The 20,603-nt window shown below is 35.8% G+C and overlaps 1 protein-coding gene across 1 annotated transcript in view; it reads right to left on the reverse strand.

Annotated features, from left to right (window-relative positions):
- The window catches only part of LOC6044470 (protein rolling stone), a 49,852-nt gene that overhangs the window by 8,143 nt on the left and 21,106 nt on the right, over window positions 1–20,603 (reverse strand). The window contains exons 2-4 of the mRNA XM_038256085.1: window positions 16,270–16,516; window positions 12,289–12,511; window positions 1,534–1,653 (exon numbers count right to left, since the gene is read on the reverse strand). Coding sequence (XP_038112013.1) covers window positions 1,534–1,653; window positions 12,289–12,511; window positions 16,270–16,365 — 439 coding nt within the window. The 5' untranslated portion in view covers window positions 16,366–16,516. The remainder of the gene's footprint in view (window positions 1–1,533; window positions 1,654–12,288; window positions 12,512–16,269; window positions 16,517–20,603) is intronic.

Here is a 20,603-nt window from a genome sequence, read left to right on the forward strand (position 1 = left end):
AACAAAAAAAAAATTTCAGTGTAGTCCTTATCAATACCTACAACTTTGCCCAAGACACCAAATCGATCAAAAAATTTCTTTCAAAAGATTCCGATTTTTGAATTGTCATACTAGAGTGTAACAAAAATGACTTTTTGGCGGGCATTCAGGGGTTTGTTCCGGTGGGCATACTGAGCCCAAATCCCAAATATGAGCTTGATTGGACGTAACAGGAGCTGGCGCTCCGCCCTTCAATTTTAAATGGGATTTAACCCGTAAAAAAAGATTTTTTCAAAAATGTCAATTTTTGAGGCATTTTGGCCACTGAAGCGTTTACCAAAAACATCACTGGCGTGTAGGCCAGATCCTTGCGCATCTTTTGGTATATATAACATTGAAGTTAGGAGCACCCTGGAGCTCGGTACAGACCTTCAAAGTTTGGCATTTTTTCGAAAAACCGGCCCCGGCAAAAAAGATATGCGTCGCGTCTCGCGACGCCCGAGACGCCATTTGATTTTGCTGGGACCGATTTTTCGAAAAAATGCCAAACTTTGAAGGTCTGTACCGAGCTCCAGGGTGCTACAAACTTCAATGTTATATATACCAAAAGATGCGCAAGGATCTGGCCTACACGCCAGTGATGTTTTTGGTAAACGCTTCAGTGGCCAAAATGCCTCAAAAATTGACATTTTTGAAAAAATCTTTTTTTACGGGTTAAATCCCATTTAAAATTGAAGGGCGGAGCGCCAGCTCCTGTTACGTCCAATCAAGCTCATATTTGGGATTTGGGCTCAGTATGCCCACCGGAACAAACCCCTGAATGCCCGCCAAAAAGTCATTTTTGTTACATCCTATTGTCATACATCATTTTTGTATGGACAGCTGCCAAATTTGTATGGAAAATTTTATGAATGAACTAATGATGCAAAATGGCTTCTCTGGGCATACCTAAGGCACCAAAAAAGTTTCAGCCGGATAAAAAAATACAAAAATTAAAATTTTGAAAAAAGACCGATTCCGCAGAGAACTGCTCATTCGAAAAATACTGTTGTTATCAGGCCAAAGCAAATTTCATTTCAAGTTTTCTTTCAAAATTGTCATGTATTCTAAATATTGTATGCTGTTTGTTTTTGCATTTTTATTCAATTTGGACATGTTTTATTGTTTTGGAATTATTGACTACAGATCTGGAAAGGTGTTTAACCAAAGAAAAATATATTTTTCATGAACTCATTGATGGCTGAAAATTAACAGATTTTTTGATGAATATTGTACATTTAGTGCAAATAACCAGTTCTGATTAATCTTCGTTTATCCATGAAGCATTATGTTTTACTTATTTATTTTCTTTTGAAACATAATATAAAAGCATACATTTTCTTCTAACTCGTCAACATTTGAAATGTAAGTGTCGAGTTTTAAATAAAGAAAATGTAAATTTATTTCACACCCAATCAGCAAATAACCTCCGCAGACAGCAACCACAAAAATATTATGATTAAACATCAAACTTGGCTTTTTCATCGTTATAACTCCAAAATTCGAAGTACCTACCGTTGTGCAAAATCGCCCAGTAGATGATCGTGATGCAAATCGACAGAATCAGCGTGATGTTGTGCATCATCCAGTACACCTTGAAGGCACGTGGCATTTCCTCGCAGTTGCATATTTTATCTGAAACAACAACAAAAACAATACATTTAGAAGTAGTTTACTTTAAACGACCTTTTTGAGGTTAATTAATCGTGTGACATTTTCCCACGCCCTGTATAGTACAGCGTTAGTCGCCTCTCGTTTCGTCCAAGTCTTTTTTCGCGTGCAACAAATAGCTATAGTTTTCGTCGCAAAAAGGTGCAAAGTTTAGCAGTTTTCAAGGTGCAAATTTGCGATAATTGACATTCAGGTGCAGCAGGTGGCGAAGAACAATGACCGAGCGGGGATACGAATGAGTTCCGCCCGACAAACTCGAAGGACATCTCCGGATCTTCCCACGTGACGAGACAAGATTGTAAGCTAATAAAGCGAGCCCATCAAAGAGCCTCTTTCATTGCGTTTGGACCGAGTCGAGCTCTGTTGAGTGGTTCGTCCGGGGTCATCCCAAGTACTTCCCTACCCTTGGGGGTTGGTGGTCACTTCTTTGTTGGGTGATAAATTGATACACGCTGCGGTTTGAGAGCAGAGTAAATCAAACATGTACCCTTTGCAAGACCCTCTTTAGGAGGTAAGATAACCATCATCCGGTCCAAGGTTTCGAATCGATTCAAGTGGCCAGGCCATCTCAGGTTATGTAAATATGTCGCGACGGTATTGTGCACTGTGGCCTTTGGCCTCAGCATGTAACCCGTGGTGTGATTTGTTTTTGCTCAATTCCGCACCGTTGTTAGCGGATAACGACCACTTTGCGCGTATAAAAGCGAGATTTATGGTCGCAATCAATCCGTTGAGTTCGCTGAAAGTGATAACCCAATTTCGCAGCGTCGTAGGTTCTCACGCGGGTTTCCTTTCCAAAAAACAAAACAACGCAAAAATAGTTGTGCAAAACCTTGACAAGTCATCGCTACGAAACGTTTTTTGCCTGAGGCCAACTTCTATTCGGAATAATTCAAATCAGACTCTCCGAAACGAAAATTTTGTCACAAAAGGTGAATCTCCAAGTTTTGCAAAATCCCAAAGCACGCGTGCCTGGGCGAGTTGACCTAGTTCGGACTATATTTTTGTGGCGAAAAGAGACAGATTGTCGGCCAAAAATTTATGCTAAAACCGTTTCGTGAGCCCCAGGCGGGGTTCAAATGGGCGACCCGAATGATCTTTTTCCTCTCCCGGCGGAGAGGTGACTATAGTTCGATGGGCATCGACGACTAGTGTTTTGCGAAATTTTGCGAAGATATTTATTGCTTTGAAATGTTAAACTTAGTTGTCATCCTTGTTGTTGGTGTGGGGTTGGGTGTTTTCTAAGGCAGATCTATAATAGAATAATAAAAATGAATTACCAAAACATGAACAACAAAATTACGTGAGTTTTTGATTTAAATTTGGAATCTTCAAACATCAGCAAGTTATAATAAATATTTAATTTTTCTATTCGTTTTGATGCAAGAAAACAAAAAGTCTTAAAACAATAAATTTGAATATTTGGAGAGTCTTACCCTCGATAAAAAAGGCTCATGTTGAAAAAAATGCGAAAATGGTTAATAACCAATGGATAATTTAAATTAGAGAACTGCCCATGTTACTAAAATGCAAACACTAACAAAAAATGTTTTGAAAACGGGTTCATAACTGGCTGTATTAAAATTAAAATTAAAATTTTATCATTGTTTTTTGACATTTTTGGAACGATAATTAGGCCGTTGCAAATATTTTTGAAAGTTTATGTCGAAACCCCCCCCCCCCTCCCCCCCCCGATACTTAGGAATTTTGGCAACTAATGATGGCAGAACAACTGGACAGGTGTATAATGCATTTTTTAATACTTTTTTTTATTCAAATGTTGAAGCCATGGCTCGTTAATTCAATTTTTAAACTCTTTTATTTTTGCCCCCCGTCCCCCTCAGAGTCGAGGGACATAAACTTCAAAATATATTTTCAACGGCCAGATGTTAAAAAACTATTATTATGCATGTTTTCATTTTATTATTTAATTTAATTTGAATTAATCTATATATTTAAAAAATTACGACGGTTTTGTTCGAACGCGAATCAGTTCAACACGGAGCGTCGAATCGAGGTGCTTTTTGTTGCGTTGGGTTCGTATAAGCCCAAGGAAGGTTTATATGCTAAAAAATTGTCACTTTGGCCACTCTGGGACCGATTCCGGAAATCGGCGGGTTGTATGGGAAAAGTTACGTAAACTCAAATTTAGATCACAGGAGGCTGAATTAGCAAACAATCAAGAAACGTCAGGAAATCAAAAAAGGGCAGGACGAAGTTTGCCGGGAAGAGCTTGTTTTGAAATAAATAAACTGCTTATGTTTTGTAAATTAAAACACTCATAAAAATACATTTTTAAACCTAATTATCATTCCATATATGTATGTATCCATATATGTATAATAAAGTTATAAAATTGAAAAAATGCAGTCAGTGGAGGTGAGGTTGGGTCAAAGTTTTGTTTTACGGATTACATAAATGTTTGAAAATTTCCATTTCCATTGTTGTAGCATTAGGGTGTAATAAAAAAAATCGATTTTCCAGCCCAGCAATTTTTCAGTTTCTTTTGGGGTCCTAAACAACTTCCCAAAGTATGAAAACGATTGGTTTTGTCCTCACTTTGCGCAAAGCGATTAAAATGTCGATGGAAAATTGTGTGGGAAAACCATATTTTTGGATTATGATATTTATAATATCGACGTTTCACGCTGTAAAAAATCGGACTCGTATTCGGTTGCTCCAGAAAGTGCTCTCCAACTTTCCCGAAGAGAGTATGGTTTTTACTAGCTCCTAAAAGAAGATAAAGCTTCCTCAAAACTCGTCTAAAACGTAATTTTCAAGGATAGACAAAAATGTATAACAAAAATAGCAATCCTATTTTTATACTGAAATTTATTTTCTATACATTCCCAAAGTTATTATTTGCTTTACAATTTAACTCGAAATTTGCCATTTGTCGAATTAATTTAAAAAACGACATAATGTCTGATAAGGCTTGATTGATTGTACTCTCATGAAAACACCACAGTGATCAGAGAATCCGTAACTATTAACAATTTTTCGAATCTCATACAAAGTTATTTTTAACGGCCAGCTCCCATTGGAAACAAGTATGGACGGGTTTTGGAAGTATATTAAATGGATTCTTTTGATTAAAAATTAAAAAAAAATAAAACCTGATTATTTTTGACGAATTTTCAACACTACCCATTAATGTTTTATTGTCCCTTGGCAATTTTGTCATTTTTTAGTTATTCGAACCAAATGCTTCTTTCATTATAAATTTCCGAAAAAGATTTTTTTTATTCAATAGATTGAAAAATTCCACGATACTTGAATTTTTTGACTTTGGGAATCTTACGCATATTCGCTAAGCTATCGCTACATAAAAATGCAACGCAATTTTAATTGACATTTAGAATATTGAGAAGCAATTGTGGTATCTTGCACCTGCCAAAAGATATAGAGTACTAAAAACTGGTCTAACACGCGATTTTCGTATGGCGTCATCCATAAAGTTTGTCACGCAAAAATTGGCAAAAATTTACCCCCCCCCCCCCTCTCCCCCCTATGTCACACTAGAAGACCTGGCATAACATTCAAGTATTAAAAAATCTTGAATCTGTTTTTAACAGCTTTGTATCTAATAAGTTCAAACCATTAACATCAGTTTTCTCATAAATACCCTGCTTTCAAAGCATCGAGCCAGAATTGATAAATTTTTAAAGTTCAAGCTGAATAAAAAATAAAATTGTAGCTATATAATCAATCATAAGAAAAAAGTTGTAGAGAAGTGCTTCACATTAAATTGTGCACAATTCGAATTAATATTCAAACAAAAAAAAAAAAACTAGCGAGACGTCACAGTCTCGCAAACCCCCTCCCCCCCTTCGTCGCATCTTGTCACACCAACGGTAACCCCCCCTCCCCCCTAAGAGCGGCAAATTTTTTTTTCGGATAATCGATGCTTCGGTTAATCGAGTGGGGACTGTACCACGAAAAGTTTTTTTCTGGCGAAAAACAAATTTAGTGAATACTTTGATATTTTGAAAACTAATAATTGCAAAACAACTGGACAGATGTAAAATGCAGTTTAAAACCCTTTTTTCATTCAAATGGGAATACATTGACTAGTATTTTTTTTAAAATTTTTTGCACCCCACCCCACACTCGATTTTGGTCTGCACAGCTTTTATGGTCGAACTAATGATGCAAAATGACTGCTTTGGTTTTAAAAAATAACACAAAGTTTCATCCAACTAAAAACTACAAAAAATAAATTTCCAATAATTTGTTCATTCTTGAGAGAATTGCTCATAGGAATTTTGAGCGAACACAAGCAGTATGTGGTATAGTGCTATAGCGGGTTGGCCAAAATTGGCGTCAAAAATTTTGTTTTACTTAACACTTGTAGCACCAACGGGGTCAAAACTTACGCGAAGCACCAAGGGGGTCAAAAAAGTAGGAAATGCAACTTCATCCGGCTGTATTTCGGCGAAAACTCAACCGATTTGGATTATTCTTTTTGCATTCGATCCGGAAGGATGTCAAAAATCACCTACAACAAGGTAGATCCAAAACAGATGCGTCTACCCTAAGTGACAATGGAAAAGGCATTTCCAACTTCTTTTTCCAAGGGTTCAAAGAGCCGGTGTATTCTTCTATCCTTATATGATCAGCAGATGACCTCAAAGTAAGCAGAGAACAATTTCAAAGCAGGGATACTGGAGGCTTCAGTTATGAAGGTCAAGCAGCACTTGGTCTTTCCTCAGGTGGTAATTCTCAGTCATAAACAATTATTATTTTTCAACGATTCTTAACAAGTTAATCCACCAGATCATATCTGACAGTCTTTTTACATCGTTGATTCATAAATGGCCATCGGTGTCTTTAGCAACACCACACAACACCATCTTGCTTCCTCTTCCGCAGTGATCTCAACACAACTGCTGAGCTAAAGTACCGTCCGACGAAGCAGTGCAATGCTTGTAGGTAATTATCCAATTTTCCAATTGTCCAGAACCGCTGAGATCCGCAGAAAAAAAGACATCATCCGCTGTCGTGCAACACTTCTTGCGGTAATCGACGATCCTCGCACCTTGCCATGTTTCTTTCTTTACGAATCGATTGCCGATTGCCGAGCTACTCGACAAGAACCTTGCCCGAAGCTTGAACAGCTTTTTTTTCGTGTGTGCAATTTGAGCGTTCTAGTGTTTGTGGAAGTTACGCTGTTTTTGCGATACAATTACATAATGGTTTGTTTCTTGTGCTTCCTTTCCTTTCGCTTCCATCTGGTACTCGATATCAAGATGTTGTTTTTTCCGTGTCTTTCGTTCAAAGCTTTATACTTCAAACAGCTTCTTATTCATCAGGTGATTGAGCGCTTTTCGGCCTTGAACTTGTTACCGGCTTCGTTTATTGTGCCGCCATCGCCTACTACTACTACGACTTCATTGACGTCTGACTGCTTTTTTTAGTTTCCTAGCCACCTTTCTTGTCCCCACAATTTTGTTTTTGTTTTTATCTCTTCGCGCGGAGTCCACGACGACCTAATGAATATTAATTGCCGGTGCAAACACTGAAAAACCACTGCGAAAAGATGAAAAACAATCCGTAAAACTGTTTCCACTATCAACAGCTCAAAAGTCGCGTGATTCAAGTTCAAGCTTGATGCCACCACAACATATGCGAATGGATTTAGCCGGTTGTGCCTGTTGTAACGGTCAATGTCACGAGGCTTAGCGTTGAGCTTTGCGGAAGTGGGCAAGTAGTAGTAGGTAGAAACGGTTCTGCCGAGCGCGATACAAGTTTTATATCAGTCATTAGAACACACGGCGCACCACGAGGTCACGAGGCCAACAACATGTTGGTGCTAATTCTGAATTAGCAGCGACTTTTTATTAGTGCAGGTTGGAGGGTGGTGGCACTATGAATGAAAATCAACCGACAAGGTTCATTTAGCGATATAACTGTTCATTAGTGTACGGAAAAAGTTTAAGGAAGTTTGGGGGTGATAAGTGGGTCTAACGAAGATTTTTCGAATCGTGAAGGCATCCTAAAAATATATCAACTGATGATGATTCAGCATTCTTCAACTTTATGCTTAATGTGCATGTTTTGTAATATGAACCGATATCACTTCACGTCCGATCGGGCTCAAATTTGGACTGGGCGTTCCTTGGCCGAAATTATTAGACCCGTATTTTTATATTAGCCCTACGCCGTACTAGACTGGTTAAAAAAAATGGCAATTACGCCGATTTTCGCAAGAATCACAATTTTCAAAAAAATCATACAGCAATTCCATTTGAAAAGAGCATACACTGAAAAAAGTTCTCCGATCAGGACCGAAAAATCATATCTCGGAGTCCTGCTAATGAACACCTCCCATTTTTGAGTATGTTACGTAGAATTGTCCAAGGAATTCGATAAAAATATTTTCAGACATAGGCTCTTTGGTCCAGACACCGTCAAAACGGAATTTAAAAGTTTCATTCGACCTTTTAAAATATTATGCTGAAATTAAAAGCAAACTAATCATCCTTCATTTGCGTTCAAGACAACTAAAATCGGTTTAAATGGCGTGAAGTTATGATTTTCTTAAAATGTCGTTTTTGCGAAAATTGACGAAAATGTCAATTTTTTTGACCACCCTAGCACGGTTAAGGTCACCCTAATGGCCAAACAAAAAAATATGAGTCTGATTATATTGGCTAGGGGACCCCCAGAAAAAAATTGAGCCCGATCGGAGAACTTTATTTCGGTCAAACGGAATTGCTGAATAACTCTGCGCCATTTCAACCAATTTTAGTTCTCTTAGACGCAAATGGTTGGGCTTTTAGAGAAAAAAAGTTTGGAGTTTCAAAAATCTAGCCTTACATTTGAAAAGATCGTATGAAAACTTGAAATGTGGGTTTGGAGGTCTCGGACCCAATAAGCTTATTTCTGATTTTTTCGGATTTCTCAGAAAATTTTATATCACAATATAGTGCGTCCATCCCGGGAATTCCCGGGACAAAATTCCCGGGATTTTTCCAAAACCGGGAATTCCCGAATCCCGGGATTTCTATGATTTGTCCCGAGAATTCCCGAAATTGCAAAAAAACACAAATTTTGTTCTGCAATTTCAGATTTGGTTGAGGAAATAGATGACAAGTTGAATATTTAGTAATCGATAAGAATTTTGAAGCATTCAAATTTGTATTCGGCATATATTTGGAGTTTTCTTTTAATCGGCATATATTTGGAGTTTTCTTTTAAAGGTCATACAAACAAAATTATCAATTTTTGTTTTCTGGGTGTTTTTGAATATCCCTGACTCAAGGTGGTTTTAAAAACACCCAAAAAACAAAAAAAAATTGTTTATACGACTTTTTCAAAAAAATTAAAAATAAAACCTAAGATATCAACATTTATTTGGCTTATTAGGGAAAATCGTTAAAATTTAAGTTTACAGATCCGCAAAATGCCTAGCGCTTTAAATATTTTCTATTTAATTTATACTTTTAAAAGACTGGGTATTATATTCACGTATATTTATGATATTAAATTTGAAAAAAATATATCATATTACATTATTTTTCTTCAAAACCGGAATCTAGGGCAAATCAGGACATATGTAACGAATTAAATCAGCTATTCAAGCCATTTTTTTGCATAGTGTTTTGAACGACTTCGGTTAAAACAGGAACAAACGAAAACAATCAGTTTACCGATTTCCAAATTTATTGCTCTAAAATCTTCTGTAGCTATTTAGACTGTAGTCCCGATTTTCCCTTGTTTTTTTACAATTTCAAAGAAATTTTTATTTTTTTTAGTCATGTCATATAGAAATATGTTTATAAAATAACAAGCCTTACCCGAAAAACTTCGTCTTTTCCTTTTTTCGTTTTTTGACGTTTTTAACTTTTTCCTTGTTCAGCCTCCTATGATCAAAATTTGATTTTACGCAACTTTTCCCATACAATCTGCAGATTTTCCGGAATCGGTTCCAGAGTGGCCAAAGTTGCCACTTTTTGGCGCAAGAACCTTCCTTATGCTTATACGAACCCAACGCAACAAAAAGCACCTTGATCCGACGCTCCGTATTGAACTGATTCGCGTTCGAACAAAACCGTCGAAATTTTTTATATATATAGATTATTTAATTTGAATCACATTGAATAAAAATGGTACTTCATGGAAAATATAAAGCATAAAAAAGTACAAAAACGATCAATTTTTAATTTCTTTTAAAAACTGTCATTCTTTTTTAGATTGAAGTGTAAATTATAACCAATTAATATAAGTGAGCTATTTCTATGATTTTAAACTTCTAAAACATAAAAAATAATATGAAAACATACATTTTATGACTGTTTCAAAAATTTGCCGGGATCCCGGGAATTCCCAGGATTTCAAAAATATGTTTCCCGTTTTCCGGGAAATTCAAAACCCGGGAAAATTGGACGCCCTCACAAATCACAAAATGATGAAGTTTCATTAACAGTATTCCGACATATGATTTTATGAAAAAAAAAAAAACTGCGCAAAATGACGAAAATGGGAAAAAAACAACTTTTTTTTAAATAAAAATGCGATAGCGTAATAATTTAAATTTCGAGTATTTTTTTTTTCGTAGTTCTGTGAAATGTTTAGTACTATTTCATAATCATGACTATTTGTAAAATTTATTAGAACTTGTAAATTCAAGAGCATTATTAAAGTGTTTTGATAATCAGTTTAAGTTTGATTACGAATACAGACTAGAATCTTTTAAATACCCATTTGGAGATCCAATTCCACCTTGAAAATACAGGAAAAATACGTATTTCATATAGCTTCAGTTAGGCACTGGGTGGTTCTTAACCGCGACAGATGAACAAATCATCAGGCGGGCAGTGCAAAACCGGGACAGGACTGTACTCTGTTAATGACAGCTATCAGGAATATTGTAAAAACTAAAGTTTCAAATATTACCAACAAAGAGTTACATTCAAACTGCTTTTATTACTCGATTCGTGCTAGCTTGGATGATATTTTTGGTCATTAAAAGAGTTTTTGGCTTATCTAGACACCCGTACAAACCGCTGGAAAAGATTTTTTTGCAATTCCGTCGTGAAACTACTTACTTTTCCTGTCATTCTTGAACGACGAAATAGCCAACTTTTCTGTACCAAAAATAACAGAATCGAATAGCAGCACTTTTCAAAATAAATGCTGAAAAGTTCTACTTTTCAGCACTGAAATGGGTGCTGAAAAGTTGAACTTTTCAGCACTTGTTTCGAAAAGTAACACTTTTCAACATTTTTTTGATTTAAACGATTTATTGGCAAAATACATGAAAATTTGACTTAAAATTTCACTCAATGGGTGTTTTTCGGAATTGCAGAAAATGTTGTATGGAACTCGTTGCAAAACTTGATTTTCTCAGCACTCTTCGTATTTATCCAACTCGGTGAACCTCGTTGGATAAATGTACGACTCGTGGTGAAAAAATCCTCTTTTTGCAACTTGTTGCATAAACTACTAGTTTAGATAGGTTGAGTTTTGATCGAGAACCAGCGAGCTTGCTTTCTAGTTCATCAAACACTTAATACCAAATCATACATATTCACTATCTATCATAACAAATCCCTCACACGCCCATGCGTCATTAGAACCCATTATTTCCACGTCAAGCCCATTGCCCTCACCAGACCCGACTTAAAAACCAATCAAAATTTTGGTCACGCGCACTGTTTGCTGTGCCAGTGCTTCCGTTTTTGGCTGTGGAATCACCAATGTATGCGCTTCTTCGTTGAGCATCGCTGGATTCCTCCGGCTGGTGTCGTTAACCGGCTTAACCCACTTCCTGCCGAGTGCTGAGGCCACCAACGGTGCTGGGAATCTTTGGGATGTTAGATTAGTTTTTTGTCGCTTTGTATAAAAATTATCATTAACCAACATGAGAAGCTTGAAAGAACGTTTCGGCTATGGGGCGGTGAATGGCTGAGCCTAACGACTGGTTACCAGCGAATGAGCGGATTAATCGTTCCGGCGTTCCACATTTCATGGTAATTTGGTTTTGGCTTACACTGTAGTAAGGTTAATTCTCTCAAAGTTGCAGGTTTAGAATGGTAAAGCTTGTCTGGCTGGTGACGAAAAAATAACACGGACAACGTTCAACAAATGGGGCATTGTTTGCCAATTTCGAAGCACTTTGCAATGGATTAGTAATTGTTATTTTTTTCAGGGGGCGTTTTACTGTTTCGTACACCAAGACCGATTAGCAATGATTTTTTTTGTTGAAATATGTTTTAAGTATAGAATGCAATTTTAGTTTTTTAAAAATTTCCCATAAGATCAAAGTTTTCAGTTCCTCGCTACTGATAAACACAAGCATGACTTTGCGGATTGCTAAATTCACATCGTTGGTTTATCAGAACAACAATCGGAATAATTTAACCGAGCAACTGTCAGATCAATCTAGAAGCTCAACAACAGCTGCTGTTTGCAAAATAATTGCTAAATACCCCCAGCCAGTAAATTTCCCAGAATTCATTTCTAACTGCACATTTCCAGCTGATGTTTACCGCAAATGTTTCGCCAATTCTTCCAAGCCAAGGTGGTTCACATTACGGTCATTCACACAGGCAAGTGTACAGCACAATCAAAGTCTATGCTTATCAAAAAACTCACCTGAATACTCCGGGTGGAAGTACCAGCGGGCGACGAGGGCCGCACCCACCAAACTGGTGGCCATACACATCAGGATACCCCAGTGGGTCAGATAGATGAAGTATTTGGCCCAGTCCTCGGAAGTTACGCTGACCACGATCGAGTTGGTGACGACGGCGGTGAAGAAGATGGCCAGTGCTAACCGGTACAGCAGGAAGATGGTGGACTTGGTGCGGGATTGCCACTGAGGATGGATAATTAATTATTATGAAATTATTTTTATTTTTATTGCAATGATGTTAAAGTGTATATTTTCAAATAAAATTATCACAAAAAATATATTTGTCTAAAAACGGAAAGCACTGACCTTTGCAGGTGTAGGTCGAATTCTTGAGTTAATTTTTCTGTCTATAAAATTAAAGTTTTGAGCAAAATCGATCAAAACAGTGCTTTTAAAATTGTTGCTCTGTATATCAAATTTCAATTCTAAGTAACTTTGTTAGCCACTTTTTCTTACTCATTTCAGCGAAAACAGAATAAAAAATTAATTTGTAAGGTCATATCGATCATTACCAAATAACCGTTTCATTTGAAAAAATCACAATTATATGTTTTGTTTACTTTGTTTACTAACTTTCCATAAGGTGTTAATTAATTTGAGGTTAAGTTAACAAAAAGTTTCAAGTTTGATCAAAATTCATGGAAATTTACTTTTTCATAAAAAATATGTGTTTTCCAACAAAAGCATTTTTGTAGCATGCATTTTCCGAATCAACTTAAATTTTAATCTATTGAAAATGCCTGGAAATTTGTTTTTTTCTCGAATTCTGTTTCAATAAAATTTGAAATTTAGATAAAAACCTACTGTTTTGTGAAATATTATCCAAAGAATCCTGTAATACATTCGTTTTTTTTTGTTTCGAGCTCACTTTGGTTGGAATAAATTTATTTATTTATGTTTTCATAATAAACGTTAGCTGACTTTTTAGACTAAATTGACTATTTTAGGTTTACTTTATACACTTTTCATACAAGCTTAGTATTGATTCATATTATAGTTTGCACCCGGCTATCAATGTTACCTTGGTTTACGGTAGATTTTAATAATATATTTTTCTGAAATTCGCTTCAAAAATCTTCTTGAATGATATTATAAATAAAAATCATACATATATGAACAATATTCTGCATGATTTACTAGAAATTGTTCAAACACTTGAAGTATTAATTATCTGTTCAAATTCAAAGTATTATTATCACCATAAATATCGTCAGTGGGGGAAATTTGATGAACTCTACCTTAAATGACAATTGTTTGAAAATTGACCCAATCTCACCCCTTAGAGGTGGTGACATTGAATCAAATGAAACTAAAATTATGCTCAAATAAAAAAATATGGTAAAAACAAGACACCTAACAGTGTTTCTTGTTGGAAGGAATCGTATTGACATGCTACAATGTTTGAAGCAGAGATTTTCGAACATTTAGGTACTTTTCGAGCAATTTCAACAAATACATCAAAAAGTTGATTTTTCGAGAGTTAATTTTTGGCCAAAAACGTACCTGAACTTTTGACAGTTGCCAAAATGACAGGATTTGTTCTAGCAACGAGTCATCTTAAGATGTCCCCTTAGGGTGGGTCACAAAAGCAAAAAGTTGAGCTAGATTGGATAGGCGGGCAGAATATCATAGTTTTATATCCACAGAAGCTCTCCTCAGCCAATTCGGTTAAGAATTCGAGGTGCCCACTCGATTTCAATTTTGTATTGGATTTTGGATCCGTTAGTATGGGGAAAACGACACTTTTTTCTGTGCGAGCTGTTTATAGATTTTTTTTATGGGGAAAAACTTTGTAGAACATCGCGAAACGATCTGAGCAGAACTGGCTTAGTTATAAGTGGTTTAAGTCAAATGGTTTTTCCAGGGTTAACCTCAGGAATGAAGTATACTGCCCCTGATCGCATAAATGTCCCATATGCATTTTCATCGATTTCGAGTTATTGATGCAGTTTGGTTCAAAATTGTGTGCTCTTTCAAAAGAGCCTATAACATCCAGTACTTTGTTCTAGAAATCAGGAGGAAATGCAGTTTTTTCGCGAAAACTTAACACGTAGCCTTATGTGTGGGACAAACTTCAAACGCGTTTTTCTCAGCTTGCTGTTTTTGCATATGGGACATTTATGCGAACATGGGCAGTATAGCCTTTTTATCAAAACGGTCACTATGATCAAAGAAACAAAACTGTCTGACAGGTGAAAAACTTGTTTTCATTTGTTGGAAACACAAACTGAATTCGTGTCGAAATTGAGGTAAGTGTCGATAATTTCCGGAGGATTTTCAACTTTTTGACCATCAGTTCCTTCCTTCCTTTCTTTCTAGCCACGGTTGTGATAAACGAGCTTATGGAAATGGAACAGCGTAGGGCCGGGTTGGCAGTATGGCGAGAAAGGAGATCCCGATGAAACCAACCTGGGCGAAGGTTAGCCAGGACGACCGGTTCGCGAATACCGATGGGGGCAAACAGATAAAGCCATCTCCACACAATATTATGCCAAAAAAAAATCAAAGAGATCAGGACAGGTGCGCCGACTTTGGGGGGGCACGGAACCTTTTGCTCCTCCAAATGTTAACCCTTTCCCTTGGCGAGATAGGCTGTCCCCCATGTGCAAAGGGGGGCAATTTTGGATTTTTAGGACAATAAAGTGTAAAAAGTGTCGTTTTCCCCATACTAACGGATCCAAAATCCAATACAAAATTGAAATCGAGTGGGCACCTCGAATTCTTAACCGAATTGGCTGAAATTTTCAGGAGAGCTTCTGTGGATATAAAACTATGATATTCTGCCCGCCTATCCAACCTAGCTCAACTTTTTGCTTTTGTGACCCACCCTAATGTCCCCTACATAACCCTTTTAACAGAATTTAGTTTCATTGAGAAGAACCTGAGAAATGGTAAAATCCGTAAAAAATAACTTTGACCCAATCTCACCCCAGACCCAATGTCACCTCCAATGACGGTACTTTAAAAGTTGCAACAATATTTAATTGCAAAAAAAAAAAAAAAAGATTAATCTTAATGCTTCCACATCATGCAACAAGTCCATTTCTTGTCAATTTAGAAAAATCAAAGCGACACTAAAAAGTTCTCACTTCAATAATTTGTTTTTGTTTCTCTTTTAAACTCGAACAGATGAATTGGTATTGTATGGAAAACATTACATTTACATCTGAAAAAAATAAAATTGTGTCAAAAAAATCTTTTCGAAAATCTTGTTTCGTAATGGAATCAATTTAAAATGTATCTTTGGTCAAACTGTTTACAAATTTGTATTAAAATTTTCAAACAAGGTTCGGATAAAGCTATTTATATTATTAAATTTTAATTTCTCGTTCTTATTAGATAACACTGAATTTCAGGATAAATAACTAAGTCAATGGTTAATTGTATCCACTTGTGATTGAAAGAAAATTGGGATTAACATTTTGAAAATGTAAAGATTAAAAAAAATTGTTGGTTCATTAATCTTTTCTAAACTCTTTAAAAATTGAGCCTGTGCAGTTAGTCATATATAAACTTGTTTCTTTTACAAACAAATCATTAAAGCATTCGTTAAATAAAATGTCTAAAACTCACTTAATCCCACTTGTCTAAGATGTTTCACTTTTCTTGAATTGCATATGACTCAATAAGGTTGCAGTTTTTGTTAAAATTTACAACGAAATACAAAAAATAACTTTTGACAACTTTAATACTGTAAGCGCAAAAGTAATTGTTGAAACTGTATCATTGAATTTCATATCGTGTTGATTTCTACGTTTTTATTAGGTTAGCTCAATTGATAGAACTTTCAAAATGAGAAACAATGGTTATCACATCTCAATAAATGGGTAAAACTTTTTTTTTTTTTTGCTAAGAAAATATATTCTAACCTAGGTGTAAAGTAAGAAATTGAGGCTTGGTATGTTTTCAAAATTCTACTCACTTAATCCTTCTTTACTTACTTGCGATTTGACAAACTCCTCCGCCGGCAGGTGTCCCATGCCGCAGTTCCTGAGCCTGAGCTCATCCTTGCAGACGGCCACGACCTTGCTGGGCATGGTTATCGATTAGGTGTTAACGTTCGACCCACAGGGAACAATCACTCACTTTGGCGCCACTCGTAATTACGATTAATCAATCAGCCAACGACGCTTCGAAACACGATTCGCGACATTCAAAGCTTATGCATGGGTCTCTTCAGTGGGTCATCTGTAAAGTAACGGAGAAACGGACAGCACACCGTTAATCGAGCGTTAGAATCGAACTAATTTAGTGAGAGGAAGGAAAAAAGTCGCGTTGGTTAGTGTTTGTCGCGCGGCTTTTCGGCACGAACTGAAATCGATAACGACCGAGCGAAAAAGCAACGTGTTGGAATGGAGAACTGTGGCACTTCTAGCCTAGAAAAGTGCGACATCCATCAGCTTCGCTGAAACACTGGCCGAGAACGTGCGAGTGAGTGAGGGAGATAGCCAGGTGGGGGTGAACGTTTTGTTCTATGGAGCGTAGAGCACGGTGGGGAAGTTGCGCTCAAGCAAGGTTACCGAGTTGTTTGATGCTTCAATGCGTTTTATTTATAATTATAAGAATTTTTGCTCAAATTCTACAAAAGCTGGATGTTTATTCCCAAAATTTACACAAAGATTTTTCTGCCAAATTCTACCGAAATCAGAACATGACAGATTTTGAATTTGCAAAATTATGATTTTTTTTTCTTAACAAATGCCCTTACTCTGATAACGTTTCTCTTTAGAGCAATTCTCTGAGATTTCGGTAATTCTATTTTTTTGTATTTTTTAAAACGGCTGAAACTTGTTTTGGTGCCTTCGGTATAGCCAAAGAATCCATTTTGCATCATTAGTTTGTCCATATAATTTTCTATACAAATTTGGCAGCTGTCCATACAAAAATTATATATGATAACTCAAAAATCTGTATCTTTTGAAGGATGTTTTTTGATCAATTAAAAAAAAAGATTGATTTCGTAGAGAACTGCTCTTTATCAAAATATTTGTGGTTGCAAATTTAATATTGCATCTAAACATTTTTTTAAATTTTGTTTGATTTTATTTTCAAATTAAAACAAACCAATATTTTCTCAGAAAATCATATCTTCGGACCAGATTTGGCACCATCCTACACAATTGCGTTAAAATACCTTTTTAAGTCTCGTAAAATATATTTAAAAAAAACCTAAAATAAGGAAATAAGGATTTTGGGCGTTCATTTTTCAGTATTACAAAGTCAAATAAATAAATTGAACATTTTTTCAAGTGTACCTTATTTTTCTTCTTACTCGCCTTTGAATGCATTTTCGAGACTGAAACTCATCCGAAAAATAACACAAAAAAACTCTTTTGATTTTCTCTCAGTGAGTGTTCTCTTTGTGAAGATGTTTCATCGATGGTTTACATAGAATTACATGTCCAAAAATTGTCCCCATTTTCCCGCTTTTCATTAACACAACGCGTATTTGATACTCATCAACGCGGAAATGTTTCTTTAATTACCGTACAATTCCATAAGCATGAATCAAGTAAAAAGTCGAAAAAAGTGACAATAATTGCGAGTCCGCCTCGAGCAAACGTTGAAAAAGTTAATTGCCACATTTCGAACCAGAAAGATTGCTCGTCATTTATGACAGGTAGGCGATAGGCCAAAACAGCGGTGACTTATTGATAAAATACTCCAAGCGGATTGTTATTAGTTTATTGTTTTTAGTTAAGAAAAGTATTGATTTTTCTACTGAACTCGATTGTTTTCTATAATTAAAAACAATAAAAAAAATTAGCTGAATTCTACCTAAATTTTTCATGATTTCAAAAAAAGTTCATTTTTATTACTGCTTTTGATAATGGCAACTCATTACGGAGTATATATTTACGCGTGACTATCTACCATATTTGCGAAGGTGACGTTGGATTTATGACAGTGTAAGGTATTTGATTATACTGCGAGTGATTGCGCAGATAAGTGCTTGTTGAAGTTAAAGTGTGTGATAAAGAAAGGGGGATTACAAATGTGCTGAGTCAAAGCAATTATTTTCTTAAATATTTTTATAAGCTTGCTTATAGTTATAACTTTTATTTTCAGAAACGCAAAACAATTCAACTGGGAGTTTCACGAGACTGGTTTCTATTTCCGAAGAACACCTCCAATGCATAGCACGTGAACCACTTATCGGATTTGTTTTTGTAGTGTTTCCGAAGAAAGAAAAACGTTATAAGGTGTCGCGTTAGGTCACACTAAAGAACTCGTTACATAATTGTTTGATTCTTACAGGACTAACTGTGAGCAAATCGATGCCCCTGTGCTCTCTTATGCTAACTAGATACACAGAAAAAAATATCATGGTAATATTACATCTGGGAAGGGGTACATCTTTTATGTCAGAAAAAAGGTGTAATATTACCTCTGGAAATGTGTAATTTTACCACTTTTCTGATGTAATGTCACTTTTTCAGTCTAAATTGAGGTAAAATTACATCATAAAAGAGGTAATATTCAACCTTCCAAAATTACAGCTTCCAAATTTACATTATTTTTTTCTGAGTAGGAAAACCAACAAGCTTAGTACAAGAGAGCACTGAGGCATCGAAATAGGATATAAAACGTAAATTTCAGTACAATGAAACACTTAAGATTAATATTCTTGATCATTCACAATATCCTGCTTCCGTCAATCTAAAACAAAACACTCAACTTTTCTGTAAAAATACAATTGAGTAAAGTTTACTCAGGTGAATCAGTGAAAAAAAGTCAAACCCCAAAACAAAAGATATGACGAACAGAGGAAAGCAAACAAAACAAACTGATTGTGGCTTGAGGAGCACTTCATGAAGTTCGACATAAGGTATTTACTGATAAAAAATAACTAAAATGTTTTGTTTGTTTTTTTTTTTTGTGTACAATACCTTTGAAACATATAGCTCAAAAGGGTGTTTTTTACTTCAAAAAGGTTTTTTTTTATTTTCGAGCAACCCTGTTTCTCGGATGCCCAATTCCATCCAAGTATTGATGTCGTTTCATTGGCATTCGTCTCACGCAAATTTTGCACGATACGATTGTTGTTTGGGTCGCCAAAAAATAATAATTAGCCATTCAAACGGGCGATGACACAAAACTATACGATATGCATGAAAAAAAAAAGAAAAAAAAGATAAAAGAGAAAGTTTCCGTGCTCATGATGGGAAGAGTGTTTTTTGGTTTGAAAATTTATTATGATGACCATAATAAAACTGAATAAAGAGCCTAGTTAGACATTTAATTAGGAATTTAATTTTCGTTACCATAATCTTGCTGTTATATTATGTGACTTTTGATTACCAATTTTTGCTTGCTTATGTAATTATTCAAAAGCATTAACTGCCCATGTTCGCATAAATGTCCCATATGCAAAAACAACAAGCTGAGAAAAACGCATTTGAAGTTTGTCCCATACATAAGGCTACGTGTTAAGTTTTCGCGAAAAAACTGGATTTCCTCCTGATTTCTTGAACAAAGTACTGGATGTTATAGGCTCATTCGAAAGAGCACACCATTTTGAACCAAACTGCATCAATAACTCGAAATCGATGAAAATGCATATGGGACATTAATGCGATCAGGGGCAGTTAAGCTTTTGATTATGTTTTTGCAAACTAAATTTACATTCAATTTCTTTCACTGATTGTGAAGTTCTTTCGTATGCACAAAATCAACCACGACAAACGCTTTCGAAGGGTCATAAACTCAATTACCAATTACCATGCAATTCGAAAACTACCCCGAGCTTGCCCCGGTGTGAAACGTCGTTTGACAAGCGATCTTGGCTGCTGGTTAGGAAATGCTCTCGAAGGTTCACCGCGGCGACCTACATGGAAAGTCGACTTGAACTTAACTTCTACCCCAGCCATTCAAAAACCTCTCGTGTGACAGTATGCCTCAGACAGTGCACTCAGGTTCTTGGTAAATGACAGGTTCAAAATGGGTAATAAATTAGCATGAATTAAATATTAAAGATGTGGCAACCAAAGTGGCAACCCTGTCTAGAATTACAAGCACTTAAATAAAATCTTGAAAATTGTGCATGGCTTTCGCAACCACCTATCTGTACATTTTTGGAGAGAAATTGAAGGTTTTTTTCGTTGGGATAATAGATTTGAAGATCTGGCAACTCTGCCATGTGTTATCGATTCTTAAAAAAAAGTTTTTCAAGTTGTTAGAGAACACATTTAACGAAATTGTTACTCATTATCTTATCTATGTACAGAACACAGTGAAAAATAAATTGCAAGGAATTTTAACAAGTTAGATCATG

This window comes from Culex quinquefasciatus, chromosome 2 (genome assembly GCF_015732765.1).
Source record: "Culex quinquefasciatus strain JHB chromosome 2, VPISU_Cqui_1.0_pri_paternal, whole genome shotgun sequence".
Taxonomy (NCBI): Eukaryota; Metazoa; Arthropoda; class Insecta; order Diptera; family Culicidae; genus Culex; species Culex quinquefasciatus.